Source organism: Anolis carolinensis, chromosome 4, assembly GCF_035594765.1.
Source record: "Anolis carolinensis isolate JA03-04 chromosome 4, rAnoCar3.1.pri, whole genome shotgun sequence".
Classification (NCBI taxonomy): domain Eukaryota; kingdom Metazoa; phylum Chordata; class Lepidosauria; order Squamata; family Dactyloidae; genus Anolis; species Anolis carolinensis.
In genome coordinates, this window is record NC_085844.1 from 30,763,505 (window position 1) to 30,787,521 (window position 24,017).

General features: G+C 39.9%; 2 protein-coding genes across 5 annotated transcripts in view; one reads left to right on the forward strand and one right to left on the reverse strand.

Moving 5' to 3' along the window:
- Positions 1 to 677: 677 nt before the first annotated feature.
- Positions 678 to 18,620, reverse strand: LOC100563400 (RING finger protein 151). The gene is made up of 6 exons (XM_003219508.4): positions 18,525 to 18,620; positions 9,770 to 9,994; positions 9,201 to 9,340; positions 7,213 to 7,378; positions 3,676 to 3,796; positions 678 to 2,964 (listed from the first exon to the last, which is right to left on the reverse strand). The coding sequence occupies exons 2-6, from the start codon at positions 9,973 to 9,975 to the stop codon at positions 2,731 to 2,733; spliced, it is 867 nt and encodes a 288-aa protein (XP_003219556.1). The 5' UTR covers positions 9,976 to 9,994; positions 18,525 to 18,620; the 3' UTR covers positions 678 to 2,730.
- Positions 18,621 to 20,720: 2,100 nt separating this feature from the next.
- The window catches only part of rad54b (RAD54 homolog B), a 46,136-nt gene continuing 42,839 nt past the window's right edge, over positions 20,721 to 24,017 (forward strand). The window contains exons 1-2 of one of the 4 annotated variants that reach the window (XM_062980171.1): positions 20,721 to 20,869; positions 22,691 to 22,844. In XM_062980171.1, the coding sequence (XP_062836241.1) occupies positions 22,707 to 22,844 (138 nt within the window). In that variant the 5' untranslated portion in view covers positions 20,721 to 20,869; positions 22,691 to 22,706. Of the gene's footprint in view, positions 20,926 to 21,826; positions 22,164 to 22,690; positions 22,845 to 24,017 lie in introns of those variants that run through there. The other 3 variants (XM_062980172.1, XM_062980173.1, XM_062980170.1) reach the window with 3 other exon arrangements.

Here is a 24,017-nt window from a genome sequence, read left to right on the forward strand (position 1 = left end):
TACCATCTTTAGGTCATATTTTTACATCCAACCTATGCTCTGATGTGCTTCTCCCCACCAATTGAATACTTTTATCTGCCTCTTGTACTGTTTACTTGTTTAGACAGATTAGTAGAGGAGCGTATATACATTTCCCATACTATCCCTTTATCTGAGTCACTTGCCTCCAGAGGTTTAATTTAAATATACTGAAGCCAGAGAAATGATAGGAAATAGATACTATATAAAATGTGCAGTGTAAACTTGTTTTCCTTTACATGCACAATTTGAGATCCCTTGACAATGCTCTGACACAGCACTGTGGGGCAAGTACTGTTGCTTCTTCCAATGGATTCAGCAATGATTGCTTGTTATTGAGGGAAGGAGCATCTCAGCTAGAGTTGGATCAAGACTGGATTTCTGTCTTTGTAAACTCTCCATGTCTGGTGCTGAAGCAAAATTTGTATGCTTCCTCTTGATGGCAAGAGCTGTTTGACTGGAATATGCTGCCTTGGAGTGTGGCGGAGTCTCCTTTCAAAGTTTTAAAACAAGAGGCTGGGTGGTCATCTGTCAGGGGTGCTTTGATTGGTGTCTTTGCATAGTATGGGGCTGGACGAGATGCTCCTTGTGGTCTCTTTCAACTCTGATTCCATGATTCTATTATTCCTATATCCAAAGCAACATACTGTACATAGGCACTATGTTAATACTTTATTAGCTTGCAAACATTATTTTCTAGCAATTTAACCTCTCCAAAAATGGTCACAATTCTTTTACATCTAATAGTTTCAGTCTATGGCACTTTGTAGTAATTATAATGCTGGAAGACATGTTAACCCTAAGTGCTACTGTGCACCACTGTTTTCCCATTCTGACACACCTGGTTCAGCATACAGTGGAAAAGCATTATTGACACTTGTATTCGGAAGGCTGGCTAGCTCATCTACTAACCTCACACAGCCATAGAAGGATTTCTTGACAATGCACTTATGACAGGAGAAAACACCTTACAATTGTACAATGCTGTTTTAAATTTCTCAGGAGTCTTAAGCATTTATATATGCAACGAGAGATATTGTAGTGCCTTACAGGATAAGAAAAGGAAATTGAGAGCATAAGCTTTCATAAACTTAAGTCTACTACTTTAGATACATGGAAAGAAGTGCCTAGTTATGCATTTCTATGGGTATTCATACATATAATAAAGGTCTGTTTTCAGCACTTCACTCCATGAATGTGAGGAGTTCATTAAAGCTTCTGCTGCCAGCTTTTTCTCAGTCTCTAAAGTGCTACAATCCTTTACCTACTGACATTCCAGACTTAATAATACTATGACCTAATTATTTATGGCTATTAGGAATAACTTCTTTTAAGCTACTGGAGGTAAGATTCAATGCTATTGTTTAAGGAGACAAACATCTCTCTGTAACTTAGGTGCTTATTCTTCAGGACTAGGAACCAAATATTGCACCACTTCTAGTCAAAAATGGCATAATTTAAAAAATGAAAACAACTGTAGGCCTGAGTTAACAGAAGACCTTGAACAAACAACATGTTTTAGCAAAAGGAATGAAGATTGTTTGCATATAAGGTCTCATCTGATCCTTGGCAGTATGACTTGATTTGAAAAAGATTACATCTTCAATGCTAGCCTACCACAAAATCTTTGGTTTATTTATCTATCTATCCACCAAAAGTTTATTATGTTTTAAAAAAGGCACTTCCAAAATGTATTCTCTTTAAATCAAAGCTAAATTTACATTTTTGTTCAACCTGATCAAAAGGGATTATTCCTCTGATTCATAAGCCTATGTTGTGAACCAGTCAAAATATTTTCTTTTGAAATTTACAAATTACTTCTATTACAATAGTTGAGGTAACTTTTTAATTACAGTAGAGTCTCACTTATCCAACATTCGCTTATCCAATGTTCTGGATTATCCAACGCATTTTTATAGTCAATGTTTTCAATACTTCGTGATATTTTGGTGCTAAATTTGTAAATACAGTAATTACGTAGTATTACTGCATATTGAATTACTTTTTCTGTCAAATTTGTTGTATAACATGATGTTTTGGTGCTTAATTTGTAAAATCATAACCTAATTTGATGTTTAATAGGCTTCTCCTTAATCTCTCCTTATTATCCAACATATTCGCTTATCCAACGTTCTGCCGGCCTGTTTATGTTGGATAAGTGAGACTCTACTGTACCTGGTGCTATAAACAAAGCACTTGCCATCTAGTGAACGCACCACTGAAAGGTATTTTTTTCATTTTCTAATTTTTTTGCAAAATCATTTTATGGCTTTATTCCTATAATGCTTGCACTAAAAAGACTCATTAACTATGAGACTTTGATAAACTATGGTAGTATGTCTATAATGGCGGGAAAAGTCTCAACTGCATGCAATGGAAATACAAGTTTTGTTACATATTTGTGTAAGAAGGAATACAAAAATCTTCACACATTAAATTACTAATTTACTCCCTGAAACACTTAAATCCTAAAAGTGCTATCCTCCACAACGTATTCTATGTGGAAAGGAAATAAAGAAACCCAAAGAAATCAAGAAGTTCCTACAAAATCAAGCACCAAGGTACTTAGACCTCGTTTAGATATAGAGTTATGTTGCTTTTCTTATCAGCTTTTCTTTACAGGCATAAGTTCAAATACAGATTGAGGAGGGCTTTGAATTCCAGTTGTTCCAACTGTTCAGTGAAAGCAAGTGTTTGAAAGCTGCTTTCTGCTTATAGGACAGTCATCTCCCGGGGCTTGCGTTTCAAACTTTCCAGCCGTGTCAAAGGTCGGAGGTTTGTTGCTTTCTTGCTTCCATCCCTAGTCAACCGGCAGTCTTTCTGGAGACCCTTCATTAACTCCAGCAGTTCCTGTTTCTCCAGCTCAGCCTGTTCCAGCTGCTGACGGTGTTGCCTCTCTGTCGCCATCAGCGTCTGTATGTCAAACATCATTCTAGACATCTGACTCTAAAAAGCACAAATATTTTAATATGTAAATATATGTTTGACCTTATCTATTGGATATCTACTTCCCATATACTTCCTTTTAGAAAAAAAATGCCTCCCCTGGGCCTAAAATGGACTGCCTCCCAAAAAATAAACATTGGGAAATTTGGTATTTTGTGTGTAAGGGTCTTCAATCCTCCTGGAGACCCCTAACTTGACCCACCCTGGTCAAATTTAAAGGGGCCAAAATGAGTTCACCAGGTATAACTTGTTTTGTGTTTGTCTGAATTGTCTGATATGCTTTCTACTAAAGTGTTACCTTAAAAAGACTTTTGACTTTTAAAAGTGAATCAACTCAGAACTAATGCAGATTCAGAAGGACAATTTGGTACTCTTGTCAGAAAAGATGCTAAAGTTGGATTCCTCCCCCCTTTTATGTTGCTTCTTTCCTTTAGTAAAGAATATGTATAATGATAATGCCTGCCCCCAATGTTCCTGACGATACAATAGACTTATGTATAGAAATATTTAACTAACATGACTCCACAATTTTTTCCCTTTTTGTACTGTTTATTTGAGGGGTTTTTTTTTGTTCTTTTGGAAACAAAATAAAACTTATTAGGAAAAAAAAATCAGAAACAGAGACAAGGGTCAGGACCATCAGTTTGTGGGGAGACAACTACTCTGAGGAGCAAGAGAACTGCTTAGCAAACAATAATACAAGACATTCACCTTTAACATTTCAATTTCATTTTGCAAAAGGCTCTCTTTTTGCACCATATGCCTCCTTTGAGAATCTAAGCGAGATTCTATCTCATGTTTTGCTTCTTCCACTCGGTAGATCATCTCTGACCTAATAAGAGAGAAAGAGACGTTGGCGTTACTAAACTAGTAACTTTCTCAACAGGGTAAAAATCCAAAAGAACTCAGTAGCTGTTAGTGAGTTATGGCATGCCATCTCAACTTGCTTTTTTGGTCATTGTAGAGCAGTAGTTCCCAACGTGTGGTCCATGGACCATCAGTGATCCACAAGAACTAAAATATGGTCCGCAGCCTAACTGTTACTAAACCATTGCAACACCCCACGGACCATGCCCTTTTCTATGTGCCCATGGTGAGGAGGCAAGAGAAAGCTATTAGGGACAGTTTCTTGGATCTCGTGCTCCGCTTTTTGTATTTTTTTCAGCCTTTGCCCCTCCCCTTCTTTTTTTTTTTTACACAAGCATTAACAAAATCCATGGATAATAACACAGCCCAACCAAAACAAACAAATTTCTTGGTGTCTACATTTTTAGGCCTGTTCCTCGGGTGTTTTGAGGTGCTGATTCAGAAAATTGCATTGGGTAGATCACATCAGCTCTAGATAATTAAATACGGTTTTCTGGGTGAGCCGATTGAGACTATTGGATGGCATATGTTCTGTATCAGAAACTAGAGCTGATGTGGTCTATCCAATGCAATTTTCTGAATCGGCACCCCAAATAAGCAAACCAAATCTAAAGTTCACCAAAACCAGATTCGTAACTTTTTTGGTACTAATTTTGGAGAGTGGTCCCTGACCAAATGGTTCCAGGTCAAAAAAAGGCTGGGAACCATTTCTGTAGAGGTCACTATTCTGGTAAGTGAAATTCTCCACAAGGTTAAAGGTAATCTAGCTGTACTAAGCATTTAGCCCAGAGGTCCTCAGATTTTTAAAACCAGTTTATGGGTCCTTCAAACTGTTGGGGGTGGGGTGGGGCGGACTATAGTTTGATAAGAACATGAACAGATTCCTATGCCCACTGCACATATCTTACTTGTAGTGCAAAAAAAAAAAAACCATGAAAAAACAACACAATATTTAAAAGGATGAATAATTTTAACCAACATATACTTACCAGTATTTCAATTTTTGGCTGAGGAGATAGTCAAGTGAATTAGGACTGTTGTTGTTGTGTGCCTTCAAATCATTTCTGACTCAGGTCTAAAGTTTAGGGCGAGGGCCGAGTAAATTACCTTGGAGGGCCACATCCGCCTCGTGGGCCTTAGTTTGGGGAGCCCTGATTTAGACCCTAGCACTGTTGTTATACCTACTGTAAGCTGCAACTCTTCACATATTTTTATAGTAAGTGGACTGTGAGAATTTCCCACTGAGCTCACCAGGGAAGTGAATGCTGGATAAGGGACTAAGGAGGAAGAAAGGAGAAACTAACAGAAAATTATAGAAAGTAAAGCTAAAGGTACAGGAATTCAGAAAAGCAGGCACGGTGTTTATAAATTAAAGGAAAGGGGCTGTGTATATATTCTGTACATATGAGCCCCCCTCCCCCTCTGTGGAAATAAAACAGGATGTTTGGCAAGTACGTTCCATAAAGTAAAACATCACCATGGCCTAAATCCAATTACTAGTTCGAACCGGAGTAGATTCATAGAATCAGTTGGTGAATGATAAGCCAACCTTTATGTAAATCCTACTTATTCAGTGTATCTATTGTACTTGGGACTAGAAACTGGATTTAGGCATTAAAACGCAGTCAATTTCAGAAATGGGCTAAACAACATAGCCTTAATCCTATCCGTCCCCACCCATATCACCCCCACCGTTGCTCCTATTTCCTGCTCTCTTAATCCTGCCTTTCATTTCCCTCCTTGGTCTGCCATTTATGCAGGACCTCCTACCATTAAACCGCTTACGGTTTCTGATGTTTTAAAACTGTAAACAGCAACTGCTGAACCCCTATTAGGATAAAGACCATGGTGTGTTGATTTCACCCCTGAACTATTTTCTCTACTTCAATAGCCTTCTTCAAAATCCCGACTCTCCCTCACTTTGGCTCTTTAGGCCCCAAAATAGTGATCTCATTGATGCTAACAAATTAATACTAAGTACTTCTTTAGAGGTGTCTACGTGTTTTTCCTCCCAAAAATTATACCTTTATAAATGATTTTCCTACCTTCAAGGACTCTCAAAGCAATGGACAATAAAATACACTTTCAAAAATGAAGTGGCTTATTTTTACCTTTCCGTGGAAAGTGCCATAAGAATAGAGACCAGGTTGCTGTGAGTTTTCTGGGCTGTATGGCCATATTCCAGAAGCATTCTCTCCTGACATTTCACCCACATCTATGGCAGGCATTCTCAGAGGTTGTGAGGTCTGTTGGAAATTAGACAAGTGGAGTTTATATATCTGTAGAATAATGTCCAGGGTGGGAGAAAGAACTCTTGTCTGTTGGAGGCAAATGTGAATGTTGTAATTGGCCACCTTGATTAGCACTGAATTATTTATTTATTTGCTCTATTTCAACCCCGAAGGGAACTCAAGGTGGCTTACATGGAGGCAATTATTCAATGCCGTATACAAACCAGCTCGAACACTGCGGTCAATGGGGGAGGTCTTGCTCTCAGTCCCACCCCCGTCTCAAGCATGGTTGATGGGGACGAGAGGAAGGGCCTTCTCTGTGGTTGCCACCCCTCCTCTGGAACTCCCTCCTTAAAGAAATAAAAACAGCCTCAACTCTCCTCTCCATTAAAAGGCTTTAAAAATCTCATTTATGCACATTAGCATATGGAGAGGAGGAAGACTAGTACAGTGTTCCCTCCCTACTTTGCAGTTTGCTTTTCGCTCCCTCACTGCTTTGCGGGTTTTTTCTGAGCAGTGGCACATGTGCAAAAGGTGCCAATTTCTTTTTTGCGCATGCGCCCTCCCTCTCGCTGGCTTCCAGCTGGGCCATTCTGGATGCCAACAAGAGGGAGGTGCATGCACAACAGAGAAACTGGCAGGCGCCAGAGAGGAGGCCGCCGAGAAGCGCAGGAAGAAGGCTTGCGAAGGGGAGAAAGGCCACCTAACTACTAATATAATGTGTAAATATTTAAATAAATATAGTGCCCCTACTTCACGGATTTTCACTTATTGCGGGTGGTCCTGGAACGTGACCCCCGCAATAACTGAGGGAACACTGTACATCTTTATATATATCCTCGTCTACACATTGGACACCTACTTCAGCTTGTGGAAATTGTGTGTGATGGCTTTATATTATGTTTATTTAGGTTCAATTATATGTTATTTTTATTTAGTTGTATAAGTTTATTTTGAGATTGTTTTATCCACTGTTTTGATTTATCATTGTCTGTTTTCAGCATTGAACGTTTGCCATTTTGTTACTTTTGCTGGAAACTGCCCTGAGTTGCCTTGGGGAGATAGGGCGGGGTACAAATATATTATTATTAGTATTATTATTATTATTATTATTATTATTATTATTATTATTATTATTATTATTATTTACCTGAGCAGTTCTAGCTCTGTCCTCAGCTCTGCAACACAGTTGTGCTGTGCGCTGCTGTCTGTGCTGAGCATGGCATACCCACAGCCATTGGGGCACTCACGGCTCCGATACTCACACACTGCCAAGTGGCTGTGCAAGTGGCGCCGCTCAACTTGAACTGGGCAACCTGAAGGGAAAGTAGAAGATTGAGGGAGGCACAGTAAAATATTTCATCATCCACACTAGACTACAAGTATTCTTTTTTAACGGAAGCATTTTCTTAACAGAGTTTACAAGTCAACGTCAACATGAGGACAAACAAGAACTGTAGCTTTGAAAGCTATCCCACAATCCAGAATTATATGTATGTCAGCAGTTATTATATAACATTACGTAACACAGTTTTTGTCCCTGGATTATAAATGTCATTTTCTAATTTGTTCTATTATAAAAACATAGAAAAGGTTTATTAAACTGCAAAAACTTTTTTTTTGCAGGACATCCTGCAGCACATTTTCCTATAGTTTTTCAATGAAAATCTCATTGAGTCTCAACCAATGCAACATAGTTTTTGGCAGCCATAAAATGAAGTTTCTGGAGTATAACAACTACTTTCAAAGTATCACACAATTAAACAGAATACAGTGTTCCCTCACTTATCGCGGGGGTTATGTTCCAGGACCATCCGCAATAAGTGAAAATCCATGAAGTAGGGATGCTATATTTATTTTAATATTTATGTATTATTTTAGTAGTTATACACTATAAGTCTTTATCAACCAATCGTGTGTTGACAAATTGCCTCCTTCTTCTCCCGTTGCTGCTTGGGCTCCTTTTCTCTCCCTTCAGCTTTTCCTTCCCCCCTTCCTTAGTCTGTAAATTTTAATTTTTTATGATTTATAATATTCTTTTAGAGGTTATTGAAAAACCGCAAAACAGTGAATCTGCAAAAAGCGAATCGCGAAGTAGTGAGGGAACACTGTAATACTTTCAAACCAGGAACAGAACTATTTTCAAATTTTATTACATAGTATTTATTCAAAATCAACACAGAATATCTCTCCATTAAGTTATTACATTTTCAACATTTCCGGACTGAGAAATTCTCAGTTCTTAGTGAGCAAGCTTCCTCTACGTTTATTCTATATATACTCTGAATGGAGAATGTGTAGCTTGCTAATTGTTGTTCATCTTCAACCTCCATCAACTCAAGAAAGCATGGCCACTGGCCCAGCACGTTGGGAATTGTAGTCCTACATAATCTCAAATCCAGTCTTGTCTGATTCAGCATTTCTTACTGCTGTGTGCAAGATGGAAGGGCCCCCTCAATTGAGTGAACAAATGAGGAAAGTTCTTTCAGTAATCCCTTATTGAAAGAACACTTTGATTCAGCCTATGTTGGCATCAGGAAGAGAATGGCTATGTTTGAGTAGGAAGGGGAATTAATACAGAAACAGGAACTCAGATGGGTTATTCAATAGCATTCCAATTCTTGATATCCCATCTAAAAAGGATTATACTCTGAAAAAATAGAGATCAAGATTTTCTAAAACTTTTCCCCATTTTATTAGTGCATTTTACCATGTCACCTTGGACACATTCAAGCTTGTTTGCTTTCACAATCTAGGCAGATTAACGTATAATTACCACAGTTCTTCCTCCACATTTGCAGTTTTGACTTTTGCGGATTTGATTATTTATGAATGTTTAGGAACTCTAGTGTGACTCTATGGGTAACTTCAGTCCTGCAGGACAATATAGAGATTTCTAGATATAACGTCTCTCTAGGAATCTCTAGGCCATCAAATGCAATTCCAGTAGCTGACCAGTTTATTCACAGCTTTTCACTTTCACAGGAGTCCTGTGTCCCTAACTCTAGCCAATGTGGATTGCTGATAGTACTTGGATGAAATGCCACCAGGAATACCAAGGATCTTCAAGAAGAGCAAGTAAAGAATGCTGCCAGTTAAAACTTCACAACATGGGACAATACAGCGTAAAACACCTACCACTGTTTGAGCAGGGAATCTGGCTGTATACACACTCATGTTCATGTCGGCTGATGGATTCCAAAGAACACACCATTTCACAGCCACATTCTCTGTTTCTACAATGAAGCTGAAGCCGATTCAGATCGTTCTTCATATACCTGGACATAGAAATGAATTCTTTTCATTTTTGCAATACTAGAAGATCATGAGGCATGAAAATTGGAGGAACATCAACCATGTAAGAAATGCATATGACACTATACTACTAGTATAAAAAGCACAGACCTCAAATGACTACTGAAGAAAGTCAGGGAAGATAATACAAAAACAGATTTATAGTTGAGCATTAAGAATACAAAAATAATAACTGCAGATGACTTACATAACTTTAAAGCAATAGCAAAGATACTGAGATAGTGAAGGATTGCCTATACTTTTGGCTCAGTCATGAATCAAAATGAGAACTGAAGTCAAGAAATCAGAAGATTAGGATTGAGAAAGGAAGTCATAAAGGAACTATTGCATTTGCTGTTTCTAAAACTAATGCTGTATGATGACTGCATCAAGGCCAACTGCTTATTACATACCTGTAAAGTGGCCGAAGGACAGTTAGATCAAGTGGCTGGCGATCTTCTGGGCAGTTGTTGTGATGGACAAGCCACCCATGTATGCAGGAAGTGCAGAAGGCATGTTCGCAGGGAGCCTGCAGCGCCTCTTCCAAAACATCTCGGCAGATAGAGCACAGCAGTCCTTCATTTACGTAACCCACAAAGCGCTCAGTGTCATAACCCATTTTCTGAAATACTTTTGTCCTAAGAGATGAGTGAAACGCAGAGTTGGTAAGAACAGTGGCTTGTCAAGGCAGCACATTAGGGATATACGTTCTGAGACTAAAGAAAATTATCACAGAGGAACACCAGTCAGCTGCTTCTAAAAGGCTTAGGATTATTTTGTACATACAATAATATGCATAGTTGGTTTAATATAAAAATCTACTGAATGTCTTCTGAGCTCAGGAATCATTATGCAACAGGAGAAAACTGCGAAAACATGTGGAATGAGATCTATCAGATTCTCCCACATTGAATTGATTTTGTGACACGGGGGAATGGGCATTCTGATGGGTGGTGTCCTACAAAGCAGTGATGTCCTGGTAATCTTGAAAAATCCACCCACCCAATTCTTGCATAGTGTTTTTTTAAAAAAAAATTAAATGTATTCAGTAGAAATTGTGCTACTTCAGCAGATTGCTACTTTGCTTTCACTTCATTCCAACCTTTTGAAATTGTGCTTTCTTCTGCCCTTTGAAAAACTAGTCAGTGATCCATAAAAAACCTATTGAGAGGGAGAGCAGAAAAGCCCACAGTGAGAAATGGGGTCTTCCTTAACTGCACTTCCTCGTGTGATAGATCTGAAAAGAGATACTTTTGGGAGAAAAGGCAAGGAACAACACAGTGTGATGGGAATTGATAAATGATATGATTTAATGCAATGGGACTAAATGTCACAGTAATATGGTGCTCTCCCCCCTCCCCTGCCCCCAATGAATGAGGTGCCAAAACTTATCGGTATTTTGTTGATGAAACACTGGTTACTGGGATTGTATTGTACTGAAGACTGGAAGACCTGGTATCATACAATAGATGCACTTCTTGTGCATATATTGTGCAAGTTTGCTACTGGGCACAATTCAAAGTGCTGGTTATGGCCTATAAAGCCCTAAACAGTTCTGGTCCAACGTACCTGCCCGAACACATCTTCCTTTATGAGCCAACTAGAGCTTTAAGATCTATGGGGGAGGCCCTGCTCTCAGTCCCACATCCTTTGCAAGTTCGACTGGTGGGGATGAGAGACAGGGCCTTCTCAATGGTAGCCCCTCTGCTGTGGAACTACCTCCCCAGTGACATTAGACTGGCCCCATCCCTCCTGGTGTTCAGGAAAAAAACTAAAGACCTGGCTCTGTACACAAGTGTTTGGGGAGTAAAATAACACAAAATCCTAACAGATAATGACTATGAGGAAACAAATGAGTTTGAAATTATGACTCAGCACTTTGTATGTTTTTAATATGTTTTACATATTTTAATGGTTTATATGTTTAACTGAGGGGCTCCTGGTGACAAAGTGTGTTAAAGCGCTGAGCTGCTGAACTTGCGGACCGAAAGGTCGCAGGTTCAAATCCTGGGAGTGGAATGAGCGCCCGCTGTTAGCCCCAGCTCCTGCCAACCTAGCAGTTTGAAAACATGCCAATGTGAATAGATCAATTGGTACCACTCCGGTAGGAAGGTAACGGCACACCATGCAGTCATGCCGGCCACATGACCTTGGAGGTGTCTATGGACAACGCCGGCTCTTCGGCTTAGAAATGGAGATGAACACCAACACCCAGAGTCGGTCACAACTGGACTTAACATCAGGGGAAAACCTTTACCTTTTACCTATGTTTAACTGTTTTATAATTCAATATATATGTTATTGTTATTTGCACGATGCAGCACTGAATTTTTGCTATTGTTTGTAAGGCTGCTCTGAGTCACCTTTGAGATGAGAAGGGTGGGGTATAAATCAAGTAAATAAATAAATACTTCTTGATATAACAAAAGTGGTCTGTAGGACAAAGGCTTGCAGCACAGAACATATAAACACATTAAAATCATTTTAGAAACAACTCTAAAAGCAGTTCCATCTTGAGAAGAACAATGCTAAAAAACGCTTTTCAATTAAGTGTTTTTAAATGGTACATAATTTCTGCCTCTCGGGGAAAGATGTTTCATTGGGAAGCTACCATCACTGAGAAGTAACACTTTTATCATATCCTAGCAACAGGTTTTTACTGGTTGCAGAACAACTAGTAAGGCCTTTACTGGAAATCTCAGGGGTTGTATGGGAAGATGTGTATGTGTATTTTTGTCTGAAGAGGATATGAAATATCTAGTCAAATTTTTGAAACCGAAGGGTGAAGGGTCCAAGAAGACCATCCTTAGAGGAACGACTTTTGTCTTTCAGTTGCATGCATGTATCTTTCTCCTTCCTATTTGATATAAGATCCAATCCAATCTCCCCAGTTAGTTCTCTTCCAGATGTGATTGGCTACAATTCCAGTCATCTATGCTCACACATTTGAAAGACACCAGTTTGGGAACCATATCAGTAATTTCTACATCAAAAGAAGAAATCAGGTGTAAACAGGTGTAATGACATAATGGCACTGTAGAACACAAAGGCAATGTAAATTCCTCATCTCTGTAGGCAAGAGGTGAGTGGAAGGACAGAAGTTGCACAAACCCAGGCACTGAAAAAAGATACCAACTGGTCTCACACTTCGGGAAGAATCCAAAAATGAATGTCAAATATAACTTTTCAGCTGTTATGGTGCCACCTGGCACAGTTATTTTTAATCCTAGGGATATATGCTTGCAAGCAGAGCTGCTGGAATTAAGGGAACTTACTTCTAGGTAAATGAATTTATGAGCGACATTCGTATGGTAAAATATCTTAACAAATTGGTGAAATCTATATATATAAAAGGGTAATGAAATTTCGGCCTAGGACAAAACAACAAAACTACACATCCCAGAAACACTAAACTTGGCAACACAACCCCTCATCCATGCCTCTACGTTCATACAACAAAAAGAAAAGAAAAATAAAGTCCTAATTAGAGGGAGAGGAATAATTGTTTTTATCCAATTGCTGCCAGTTAGAAAGCTATGCTCCGTCAGGGGAAAACCTTTACCCTTTACCTTAACTACCACCAGTACCTCAATACTTTATTTCCCATACCACCATACTTCACCACAGCAACGCGTGGCCGGGCACAGCTAGTTAGACTTATAAGATCATGCTTTGACAGGGCCTTTTTGGCTATATGTGCAATAGCGGCTCCATACACAGTTTAGGAGAGATGTGTGCTGATTTCAGGGCTGGAGGTTCTTGTAGGTTCTTGTAGGTTCTGCTTCAGGCTAAAGAATAGACAATACTAAAGAATTCTGAGCTCAGAGATTTGGTTGAGAGTTCACACTTTTTCCAAGTCCATTTCTCATTATGGAGAAACACAGGATGTATATACACTGCAGAATTAATACAGTTCAAGACCATTTGAGTGGAACCCTGGGAGTTGCAGCTTTACAAGACCTTTAGCCTTCTCTGTGTCTTAACTACTATAACTTCAAGGACTCCATAGAACTCAGCCATGGTAGTGCAAGTGGTGCCAAACTGCATTAGTTAAACAGTACCAGATCCATCCGCAGACTAACCCGACAGTGATCAATTGCAAACCCCACAGCTGGCCATATGGAGCCCCCAGATTGATGGGCAACTTCTTCAGGGCAAGATTTCCAGAACAGGGCCCACCAAAAGCTATATTTATAATGCAGAAAATAACCAAAGAAAATCAAAGTGTGCAAAGGAATCCATCTTCTCCCCACATCGTAATGAGAACTGCGCTGACAGGTTATCAAGAGAGGAAAATGTGATATCCTATTCAGTCTGGGACCAGTCTTCATATCTATTTCAGCCTCTAACTGCCAAGCTAATGAAGTAAGTATCTTAAATCCACCCAAAGAATTGCATGTGGGGACCCTTCTACACTGTCATATAACCCATATTATCAAAGCAGATAATACACATCTGCTTTGAAGTGGATTATCTGAGTCTACACTGAATATAATCCAGTTCAAAACAGATAATCTGGATTTTATATGGCAGCGTAGAAGGGGCCTAGGTCTAAACCTGCCCTCTTCCATACATTGGCTCAGCACATAAATAAAATCAGAAGAACAACTACAGTAGACTCTTAGGCATCCTTCTATACTGCCATATAAAATCCAAATTGCCTGCTATGAAGTGGATTATCTGGCAGTGTAGACTAATATAATTCAGTTTAAAGCAGATAATATGTATTTTCTGCTTTGAAAATCTGGATTATCTGGTAGTGTAGAAGGGGCCTCAGTTAAGTGGAACTCTCGGGCCCCTTCCACACAGCCATATAACCCAGAATATCAACGCAGAAAATTCAACAATATTTGCTTTGAACTGGGTTATTTGAGTTCATATTGCCATATATTCCCGTTCAAAGCAGAAAATGTGGGATTTTATTCAGCTGTGTGGAAGAGGCCTCAAGCAACTAGCAAAAGAAAAAAATTAAAGAAATGATAGTTTAAATAAAAATGAAAATAAAATCATTTTTATAATACTGTACAATTAATAAAACTCTGTTGCTCAAAGTTTGTCTTTATTCGTTTTTATTTACTGTATTTCAATATTAACATCAATTCAATACAGAGATTATGGTATGGTTTGGTATGGAGTATAGTATTAGGCCTATTTTAACAAATTCTCAAGCAAGCAGAACGACCTTGTAGACTCTTAATATAATCCAGTTCAAAGCAGATAATGAGGCTTCATCTACACTGCCATGTAAAATCCAGATTATTGGCTTTGAACTGGATTATATGGAAGTACAGGCTCATATAATCCAATTCAAAGGAGATTATGTGTATTATGTGCTTTCATAATCTGGATTATACGGCAGTGTAGGTCCAGTTTGAGTCTACTGTACCCAGTTTTGCAAATATCCCCCTTTTCTCTATTGTGAATAATTATACTGAGTGACAATAACATGCAAAAAAATGCCATTAAGCACATTAATTCTTCCCTATATGAACATCCAGTAGTTGATACCTCTAATAAAAAAATCATTTGGGAATATGCAGTGGATCTTGGTAAAATAAATCAATACTATGCCATATGTATGTAATTATGTCCTTATCCTAATGATTTTTTTTGAAAGCAGAGAGCATGTTTTTTTCAACTCTTACAGCCTAATGATTTCCTTTGAAGCTATTTTTTAAAAACCCAACACCAAGGTCACATTCCAAAGTATTTGTATCACAAAGGAGGAATCTGAAAAATCCCTCAGTGCCAGTACTGCGGATTTGTTTCCACATGGCAAAGTTACATGAAATTTCCACTTAGCTTTCTTTTGAGTTCCCAAACTATCTTAACTTGTGTTGTTGAAGGCTTTCATGGCTGGAATCACTGGGTTACTGTGAGTTTTCTGGGCTGTATGGTCATGTTCCAAAAGCATTCTATCTTAACTTGACTAGATTATGTTTTCATTAACATTCAACTGGATATTTTCATCCAAAGTCAAGAGAGGCAATTGAATGAGAATGTAACTTTTCCTTTCAAAAGGCCCGGAAATTGTCAGGAAGCCTGAGGCAGCCGTGGGAAGTGGCTGCTCTGTTTCTCCTGACCTGACGGCCATGGTGGCAAAAGGGGAAGATTGGGAAGGAGATGGGGAATGTTACATAGATAGGAGCATCTGGCAGTGTTTTGAGAATCAAAAGTGTAGCCTGTGTTTTGGGAACTGAAAGCAGAAACTCGTAGGAGCACATTCTGACCTGGGTGGGGTGCGGATTACCTTTGAAGCTATTAAAAAAAATCCAACCAAGGTCACATTTCAGAATATTTGTATCACAAAGGAGGAATCTTTGTGATACAAATCAGACTAGCCTTTAGTGAAGGAAACTAAGCTGGAGTGATAAGAAACACCATAATGTTTATGGACTGGTCTATAATCCACCCTGTAGAATTAATGCAGTTTGGCATCCCTTGAACTGGGTTGCTGTGAGTTTTCTGGGCAGTATGGCCATGTTCTAAAAGCATTCCCTCCTGACGTTTCGCCCGCATCTATGGAAGGCAACAAAGGATTCCACCAGAAAGAAATCTGGAAGGCTTTTTAATGCTGATCAAGGTGATTAATTGCAGCATTCACACTTGCCCCAACAGACAAGAGCTATTTCTCCCACCCTGGACCTTCCACAGATATATAAACCTCCCTTGCCTAGTTTCCAACATATACCTCACAATCTCTAAGGATGCCTGCCATGGTTGTGGGAAAAACATCTGGAGGGAATGCTTCTGGAACATGGCCATACAGTCCGGAAAATTCACAGTGATTCTGGCCGTGAAAGCCTTTGACATCCCTTGAACTGCCACGGCTCAATGCTATGGATTCCTGGGAGTTGTAGTTTGGTGAATCCCCAGCACTCTTTTGGCAGAGAAGACTAAAGACCTTATAAAACTACAATTCCTGATATAACAAAAGAAAGAACTGGTATGTCTTTGCAATGCCCTTTAATGTACCCGAGAGTATGTTTTATTTCATAAAGGTGTATACTATTGACAATCTGTTGCTTAAAAACTCTCTTCAGCTTTGGTTTTATATTGGAAAACTCCTCATTTACATCCCATCCACTCTTGTAAATGTATTTTGCCCGGGGGGGGGGGGGTAAAAATAATATTTTTGGGGAAATCCCTGAGCTGGTCAGCATTTAAAATACAACTTCCCCAAAGTCTGTTATATATTTATCCACACAATAAAGTGAAAATATGTATGTGTGTGACTGAGGTGTCCACTTCCACATACAAGCTCCCACTTCCACAAACAACTATAGCTCCCACTACTCAGGAGACACCAATGGCCCTTCCTCCAATGACATTGCAGCTTATAATGAGCACTATGAACATGTCCAAGAGCTCTGCCAATGTCCTCCAGAAACACATGACTGCCCACCACCCAAGTGAAGGCTCTCATGCGGGAACAATTTCTTCCTAGATTGTCTGTTTTTCTTCTACCACAGACATTCCAGTGTTTCTTACTCTCTCAATTGGTGTAGAAGTTGCATGACCCCGTCCACTGCTTCTCGCATAGCACTTTCCTATTCTTTTTTATGGCACACAGCAAACAGAGGAATTGATCAGCAACCAAACATACTAGAGAGGTTTGGAGGGAATTCACCATGATTTATCAGACTTGCAGATACAGTAGAGTCTCACTTATCCAAGCTAAACGGGCCGGCAGAAGCTTGGATAAGCGAATATCTTGGATAATAAGGAAGGATTAAGGAAAAGCCTATTAAACATCAAATTAGGTTATGATTTTACAAATTAAGCACCAAAACATCATGTAATACAACAAATTTGACAGAAAAAGTAGTTCAATACGCAGTAATGTTATGTTGTAATTACTGTATTTACGGATTTAGCACCAAAATATCACGATATATTGAAAACATTGACTACAAAAATGGCTTTGATAATCCAGAAGCTTGGATAAGTGAGACTCTACTGCATTGGGATATATAGTTATTTTATTTATTTATTTACAGTATTTATATTCCGCCCTTCTCACCCCGAAGGGGACTCAGGGTGGATTACAATGAACACATATATGGCAAACATTCAATGCCAACAGACAAATAACATACAGTATAGACAGACACAGAGGCATTTAACATTTTTCCAGCTTCACGATTCTGGCCACAGGGGGAGCTGTTGCTTCACCATCCACTAGTGGCTGTACTTCCTCATTCCTTTCCTCGTGTTTTGCTGGCAGTTTTATGATGTTGTAAATTAGTTAAATTAGCCTCCCTCATAGAGCATACCTAAATTTCCCTGCTTGACAGATGCAACTGTCTTTCGGGGCTGCATAGGTCAACAGCAAGCTGGGCTATTTAATGGTCGGGGGCTTAACCCGACCCAGGCTTCGAACTCATGACCTCTCGGTCAGTAGTGATTTATTGCAGCTGGTTACTAGCCAGCTGCACCACAGCCCGGCCCTGTTCACCTGCAATTTCAAAGCACTCTGAACTCCACCAACAATGAACCCGGAACTAACTTGGCACACAGAAGCCCCATGACCAACAAAAATACTGGAGGTCTTTCGAGGGATTTATAGGAGTTGTAGTTCATCTACATCAGGAACCCAAACAAAATTGAATACTGGTGGAGTAAGAAGGAAATTAGCCATTTTGGAGCAGTAGGTACTGGGATTTATAGTTCAATGAACACCATCAAAAGATGGAATTGGATTAAACTTGGCACACAGGACCCCCATGACTAACAAAACCTACTGGAGGGGTTTTAGGGGACTGACTCACCATTGTGGGAGTTGTAGTTTACCTTACAGCCAGAGAGCACACTGAACCCCACTATCTAGATGCATCTAGAGCAGGCATGGGCAAACTTGGGCCCTCCAGGTGTTTTGGACTTCAACTCCCACAATTCCTAACAGACGGTAGGCTGTTAGGAATTGTGGGAGTTGAAGTCCAAAACACCTGGAGGGCCCAAGTTTGCCCATGCCTGATCTACAACAAACTTGCCCAACATAAACTTTCTACTGATGGAGTTTCTCAGGATAATAAATTTATTCCATGCAAGAAAAAAAAAGTTTTTTCCCCCAAATATGCCACCCCTGCATTGCCACCCAACCATTCCCTAATTAATATAATATTACTTATTCCTCTAGGAAAAGATCCAAATTAGCTTTTGTCTCACCCGCTCTTTAAAGAACTTCTGCAGCAACGTTCTCTCCACCAAGTGATCCTTGAGTGACGTGTAGGTCCCGCCCCCCGCTGCAACCCAGAGGATAGGCCCCGCCCCTTTTCTGTGACGTCACTCCTACTGGGTCCCTGCCTTCTCGAGCATAGATTTATAGTAATAATAAGTAGAGTCACACCGGATATGTACATGGCGGGTCTCTTTAAACTGGGCTCTACAGGCCAATGGAGACTCCACCACTGACATCAGAAGAGCTGCAAGGCCAAGAACAAGCTATGAGAGTAAAGACAAAGATCCACACAGAGTGAAAGTATTCTTACCATACATCAAGGGAACCACTGACCACATAGGGAAGCTGATTTATTTATTTATTGTGTCAGAAGCGAACCGAGGATACAAGTTGTGATGTATTTGAAAACACAAAGTAAACAACAACAACAACAACTTGGCATTATATTTAATGTTCTTTGACCAATAACTGGCCACTTAGAGTGCCTCTAGTGTTGCTGTAAGAAGCTCCTCCATTATGCATGTGGCAGGGCTCAGATTGCATTGTAATAGGTGGTCTATGGTTTGCTCTTCTCCACACTTGCATGTTGTGGACTCCACTTTGTGGCCCCATTTCTTAAGATTAGCTTTGCATCTCGTAGTGCCAGAGTGCAGCCTTCTGTGTGTCCAGGAGGGAGTCTCTCATCCGGTCTCAGCCACTGATTGAGGTTCCAGGTTTTAGCCTGCCACTTTTGGACTCTTGCTTGCTGAGGTGTTCCTGCGAGTATCTCTGTAGATCTTAGAAAACTATTTCTTGATTTAAGGCGTTGCTGTTCTGGCTGATACCCAAACAGGGGATGGGCTGGAGATGTTAATGCCTTCGTCCTTCCATTGCTGGCTGCTACTTCCTGGCGGAAGTCTACATGGAGACCACCATTGCCCAGACACAAATCAAGGAACATGAAAGGCACTACAAACTAACTCAGCCAGAGAAGTCAGCCATAGCAGAGCACTTGATGAAACAACCTGGACACAATATATTATTTGAGAACACAGAAATGCTGGACCACTCTAGCAACCACCATGTCAGACGACACAGAGAAGCCATTGAAATCCACAAGGATGTGGACAATTTCAACAGAAAGGGGGAAACTATGAAAATTAACAAAATCTGGCTACCAGTATTTTAAAAACTCTAAAATCAGGAACACCACTCAGAAAACAGGAATCCCAGACATGACTCAATCAGGGCCAGTTAACCCCTCCCAACAAAGGATTCCCCCAGTCAGAAAGCAGCCAGACCTTGAAGCTGAAAGGCTATTCAGTGCTAATCAAGGTGGCCAATTGAAACATTCACACCTGCCTCAAGCAGACAAGAATTCTTTCTCCCATTTTGGGCCTTCCACTGATATATAAACCCCGCTTGACTAGTTTCCAACAGACCTCATTTGCTCTGAGGATGCCTGCCATAGATCCAGGCGAAACGTCAGGAGAGAATGCTTCTGGAACATGGCCATACAGCCTGGAACACTCACAGCAACCCAGTGGTTCCGGCCATGAAAGCCTTCAACAACTCTTTAATATATTTGGGGGGAATAGTTAAGTCAGAGCTACCCATAAGAATCAATGGAGAAATGTAAAATTTTACAGCCTTATGTGTGTCTATCAAAACTAAGTGCTATTGAGACAAAGGGTAATTCTACACACTGTAGAATTAATGCAGTTTGATACCACTTGCAACTGCTATGGCTCGATGTCATGGAATCATGGGATTTGCAGTTTGAAGTGGTGCCAAACTGCAATCAATTTGCAAGTGTAGATGCTAAAGACCTTCATAAAACTACAACTCCCGGGATTAGCGTGAAGACAGGGCAATTAAAGTGGTGTCAATCAGCGTTAATTCTACAGTGTAGATGCACCTTAAATTCGAAGTGCATGAGAAGCTCTTATGTATTTTATAATCAATGATTCACTTCCCTTCAGCAGCGCCTTTCTCCCTAGCTGCTTTCCTGAAGCGTCGTGATTTCATTCACCTTTTTCTAGCCAACGGAAAGAATAGAATTTTACGACAATGTACTAGAGCGATGATTGCCGTAAAATTAAAAAAAAAAGCCCTATTTGCTCGCCATATCGAGCGTGGCAAAACAATGACTTGAGCATGCGCAGTATTGAACCTGTTTGTACCATTGGAGCTGTTACAGAAAGAAAGGCGTCGACTAAAGATGTCTGCGCATGCACTTGTGTGGCTACCGGACTGCGGGAAGGAGCGTTCTGAGTACCGCGCATGCGCATTTTTGCGACAGGCTGAATGGAGGCGAGGCTAAGCTTGTGTGGCGGGACGATTGAACCGAACTGTAAGTGTGGATGACAGTAGCAGGACAGACACTCAATAGAGGTACTACTAAAAGAGGTACTACAAGAAAGCCTTTATAATATATTTCTGCAGTTAATATAACATCCCTCACAATGTAAGGGACTTTCATTATGGAGGGATGTTATATTAACTGTATCAGTATAAATAGATAGCAGGCCTGGGCAAACTTGGGCCTTCCTGGTGTTTTGGACTTCAACTCCCACAATTCCAAACAGCCTACCGGCTGTTCGGAATTGTGGGAGTTGAAGTCCAAAACATCAGGAAGGCCCAAGTTTGTTCATGGCTGAAATAGTGGAATATTATATTCCACCATATCCTTGAACTCTGCACATACTGGATCCCATGGCATTGATCCAAACTGCAGGATCCCATGGCATTGAGCCATTGCCGATATTTGACTGACACCAAAGTGCATTTATTCTGCAGTGTAGATGCACCCCGGGTTCAAATTTAGAAGTCATAGTCAGGAGTAGCTTTGCATTGTGGTTTTCGGCCAAAAAATTATTATTTACTACATTTATTAGTTAGTTAGGTGATCCCTCGTAGCTCAAAAATGATGGTCCTTCAGGTGTAGTGTCTTGGCAGTGGATGTGTAAGAGGCTGTGGAGACCTATTCTTAACCCTCATGTTCTTCCACAGTAAAGACATCGGTTTCCAGACGGAAAGCAGTCCCGGTCAGGGATGGCTTGATGCACCTTCCTCTTGGCACTTTTCTCCCTTAAGCCCTCCATTCGTGCCTCTTTGAATTCTGCAGCACTGTTGGTAACAGCTGACCTCTAATTAGAGTGCTCAAGGGCCAGGACTTCCCAGTTCTTGGTGTCTATGCCATAGTTTTTAAGGTTGGCTTTGAGCCCATCTTTAAATCTCTTTTCTTGTCCACCAACATTACATTTCCCATTCTTGAATTGGGAGTATAGTAAGTGCTTTGAGAGATGGTGATCAGGAGTTGATGATGTAGGAGCATTGCTTCAATGCTGGTGGTCCTTGCTTCTTCCAGCATGCTGACATTTGTCCACTTGTCTTCCTAAGAGATTTGCAGGATTTTTCTGAGGCGACGCTGATGGAATTTCTCCAGGAATTGAGTGTGATGTCTGTAGACAGTCCATGTTTCACCAGTGTATAGCAGGGTTGGGAGGACAATAGCTTTATAAACAAGCACCTTGGTATCCCTGTGGATGTCCCGATCCTCAAACACTCTCTGCTTCATTTGGAGAAATGCTGCACTCGCAGAGCTCAGCGTCAATGTTGACTTTTGTGGAGAGGTGGCTGCCAAGGTAGCGGAAATGGTCAACATTTTCTAATGTATCACCATTAAGCTGTATATACATTTATATCCCACCCTTCTCACTCCGAAGGGGACTCAGAGCAGCTTACAAATTATATGTACATACAATATATTATTAGCATAGCACAATATTAGCAGTATATATTATTATATTGTACTATGCCACCATACGGTAATATTATTAGTAATATTAAATGTAATATATAATATATAATTAATATTATATTGTATTATTATTAGTATTATATTGTATTGTATTATAATATCATTATCAATATTATATGTATATACAATGTATTATATTATTATATATTATTGTATGTTATATTGTATATTACATACTATATATATATATATATATATATATATATATATATATATAATATTATTAGCAGAGCATGTTACTGATGGGACGATTCTCCCCACCAGAAGCATACAGGATTAAAAATCGGGCCTGTTAGTTGCCTGTTAATATATTCACTCTGTGCAATAACTACACTTACTCCTGCTTTTCAGGCCATTAGAAGTGAACATGAGACGATCAGCAGCTCCAAGTCAGTTACTTGGGAATTCAGCCAAAAAGCCGAGGTTTATACCACCAACACGAAACAATGTGATGTCATTAAATGATAAATCTGAAAACTTGGACCCAGAGGCTCAAATAACCGAGGTAATATTAAATTATTATATATTACTGTTTTTGAACAACACATGCCAAAATTTACAGCATATTGTGAGTATGAATATATCTGTTTTGAACTGAGCTTAGAATCATAGAGTTGGAAGAGACTAGTCCAACCCCCTGCCATGAAGAGAAAGCACAATCAAAGTATCCCTGACAGATGGCCACCCAGCCTTCATTTAAAAGTTTCCAAGGAAGAACCTCTCATCATACTCCAAGGCAGAGAGTCCCACTGCTGAACAGGTCTTACAGTCAGGAAGTTCTTCCTAATGTTCAGTGGAATCTCCTTTCCTGTAATTTGAACCAATTGCTCTGAGTCCTAGTTTCAAGGGCAGCAGAAAACAAGCCTGTTCCCTCTTCCTTATGACACCCTTTCACATATTTATACATGGATATCGTGTCTCCTCTCAGCCTTTTCTTCTGCAGGCTAAACATACCCAGTTCTTTAAGATGCTCCTCATAGGGCATGGTCTCCAGACCTTTGATCATTTTAGTTGCCCTGCTCTGGACACCTTCCAGCTTGTCAATAACTCTTTTGAACTGTAGCGCCCAGAACCAGAAATAGTATTCCAGGTGAGGTCGAACCAAAACAACAGAAAGGCACCATGACTTCCCTCGATCTATACACTATACTCCTTTCGATGCAGCCCAAAATCCCATTGACTTGTTTAGCTGCTGCATCACACTGTTGACTCATGTTCAACTTGTTGTCCACAAAGACTCCAAGATATTTTTCTCATGTAATGTTGTCGAGCCAAACATCACCCATTCTGTATCTTTGCATTTCCTTTTTCTGCCTAAGTGGAGTATCTTAGATTTCTCCTTGTTGAAATTCAATTTGTTATTTTTGGATTTCAACAAGGACAAATGTAAGATACTACACTTAGGTAGAAAAAATGAAATGTGAAGATACAGGATGGGCATTGCTTGGCTCGACAACAGTCCATGTGTGAAAAATCTTGGAGTACTTGTGGACAAGAAGGTGAACATGAGCTGACACAAAACTTCAAGCTTTGTGTCAGCTGATAAAATGCTTCCTCTGCATATACAGATTTCTTCCACACTGACATCTAGATGACAGGGAACACTAGGTATTAGTGCCACTGTTTTTCTATGCATCAAATGTTGTGTTTGCAACTATCTAAACCTCTTCCGGATGTT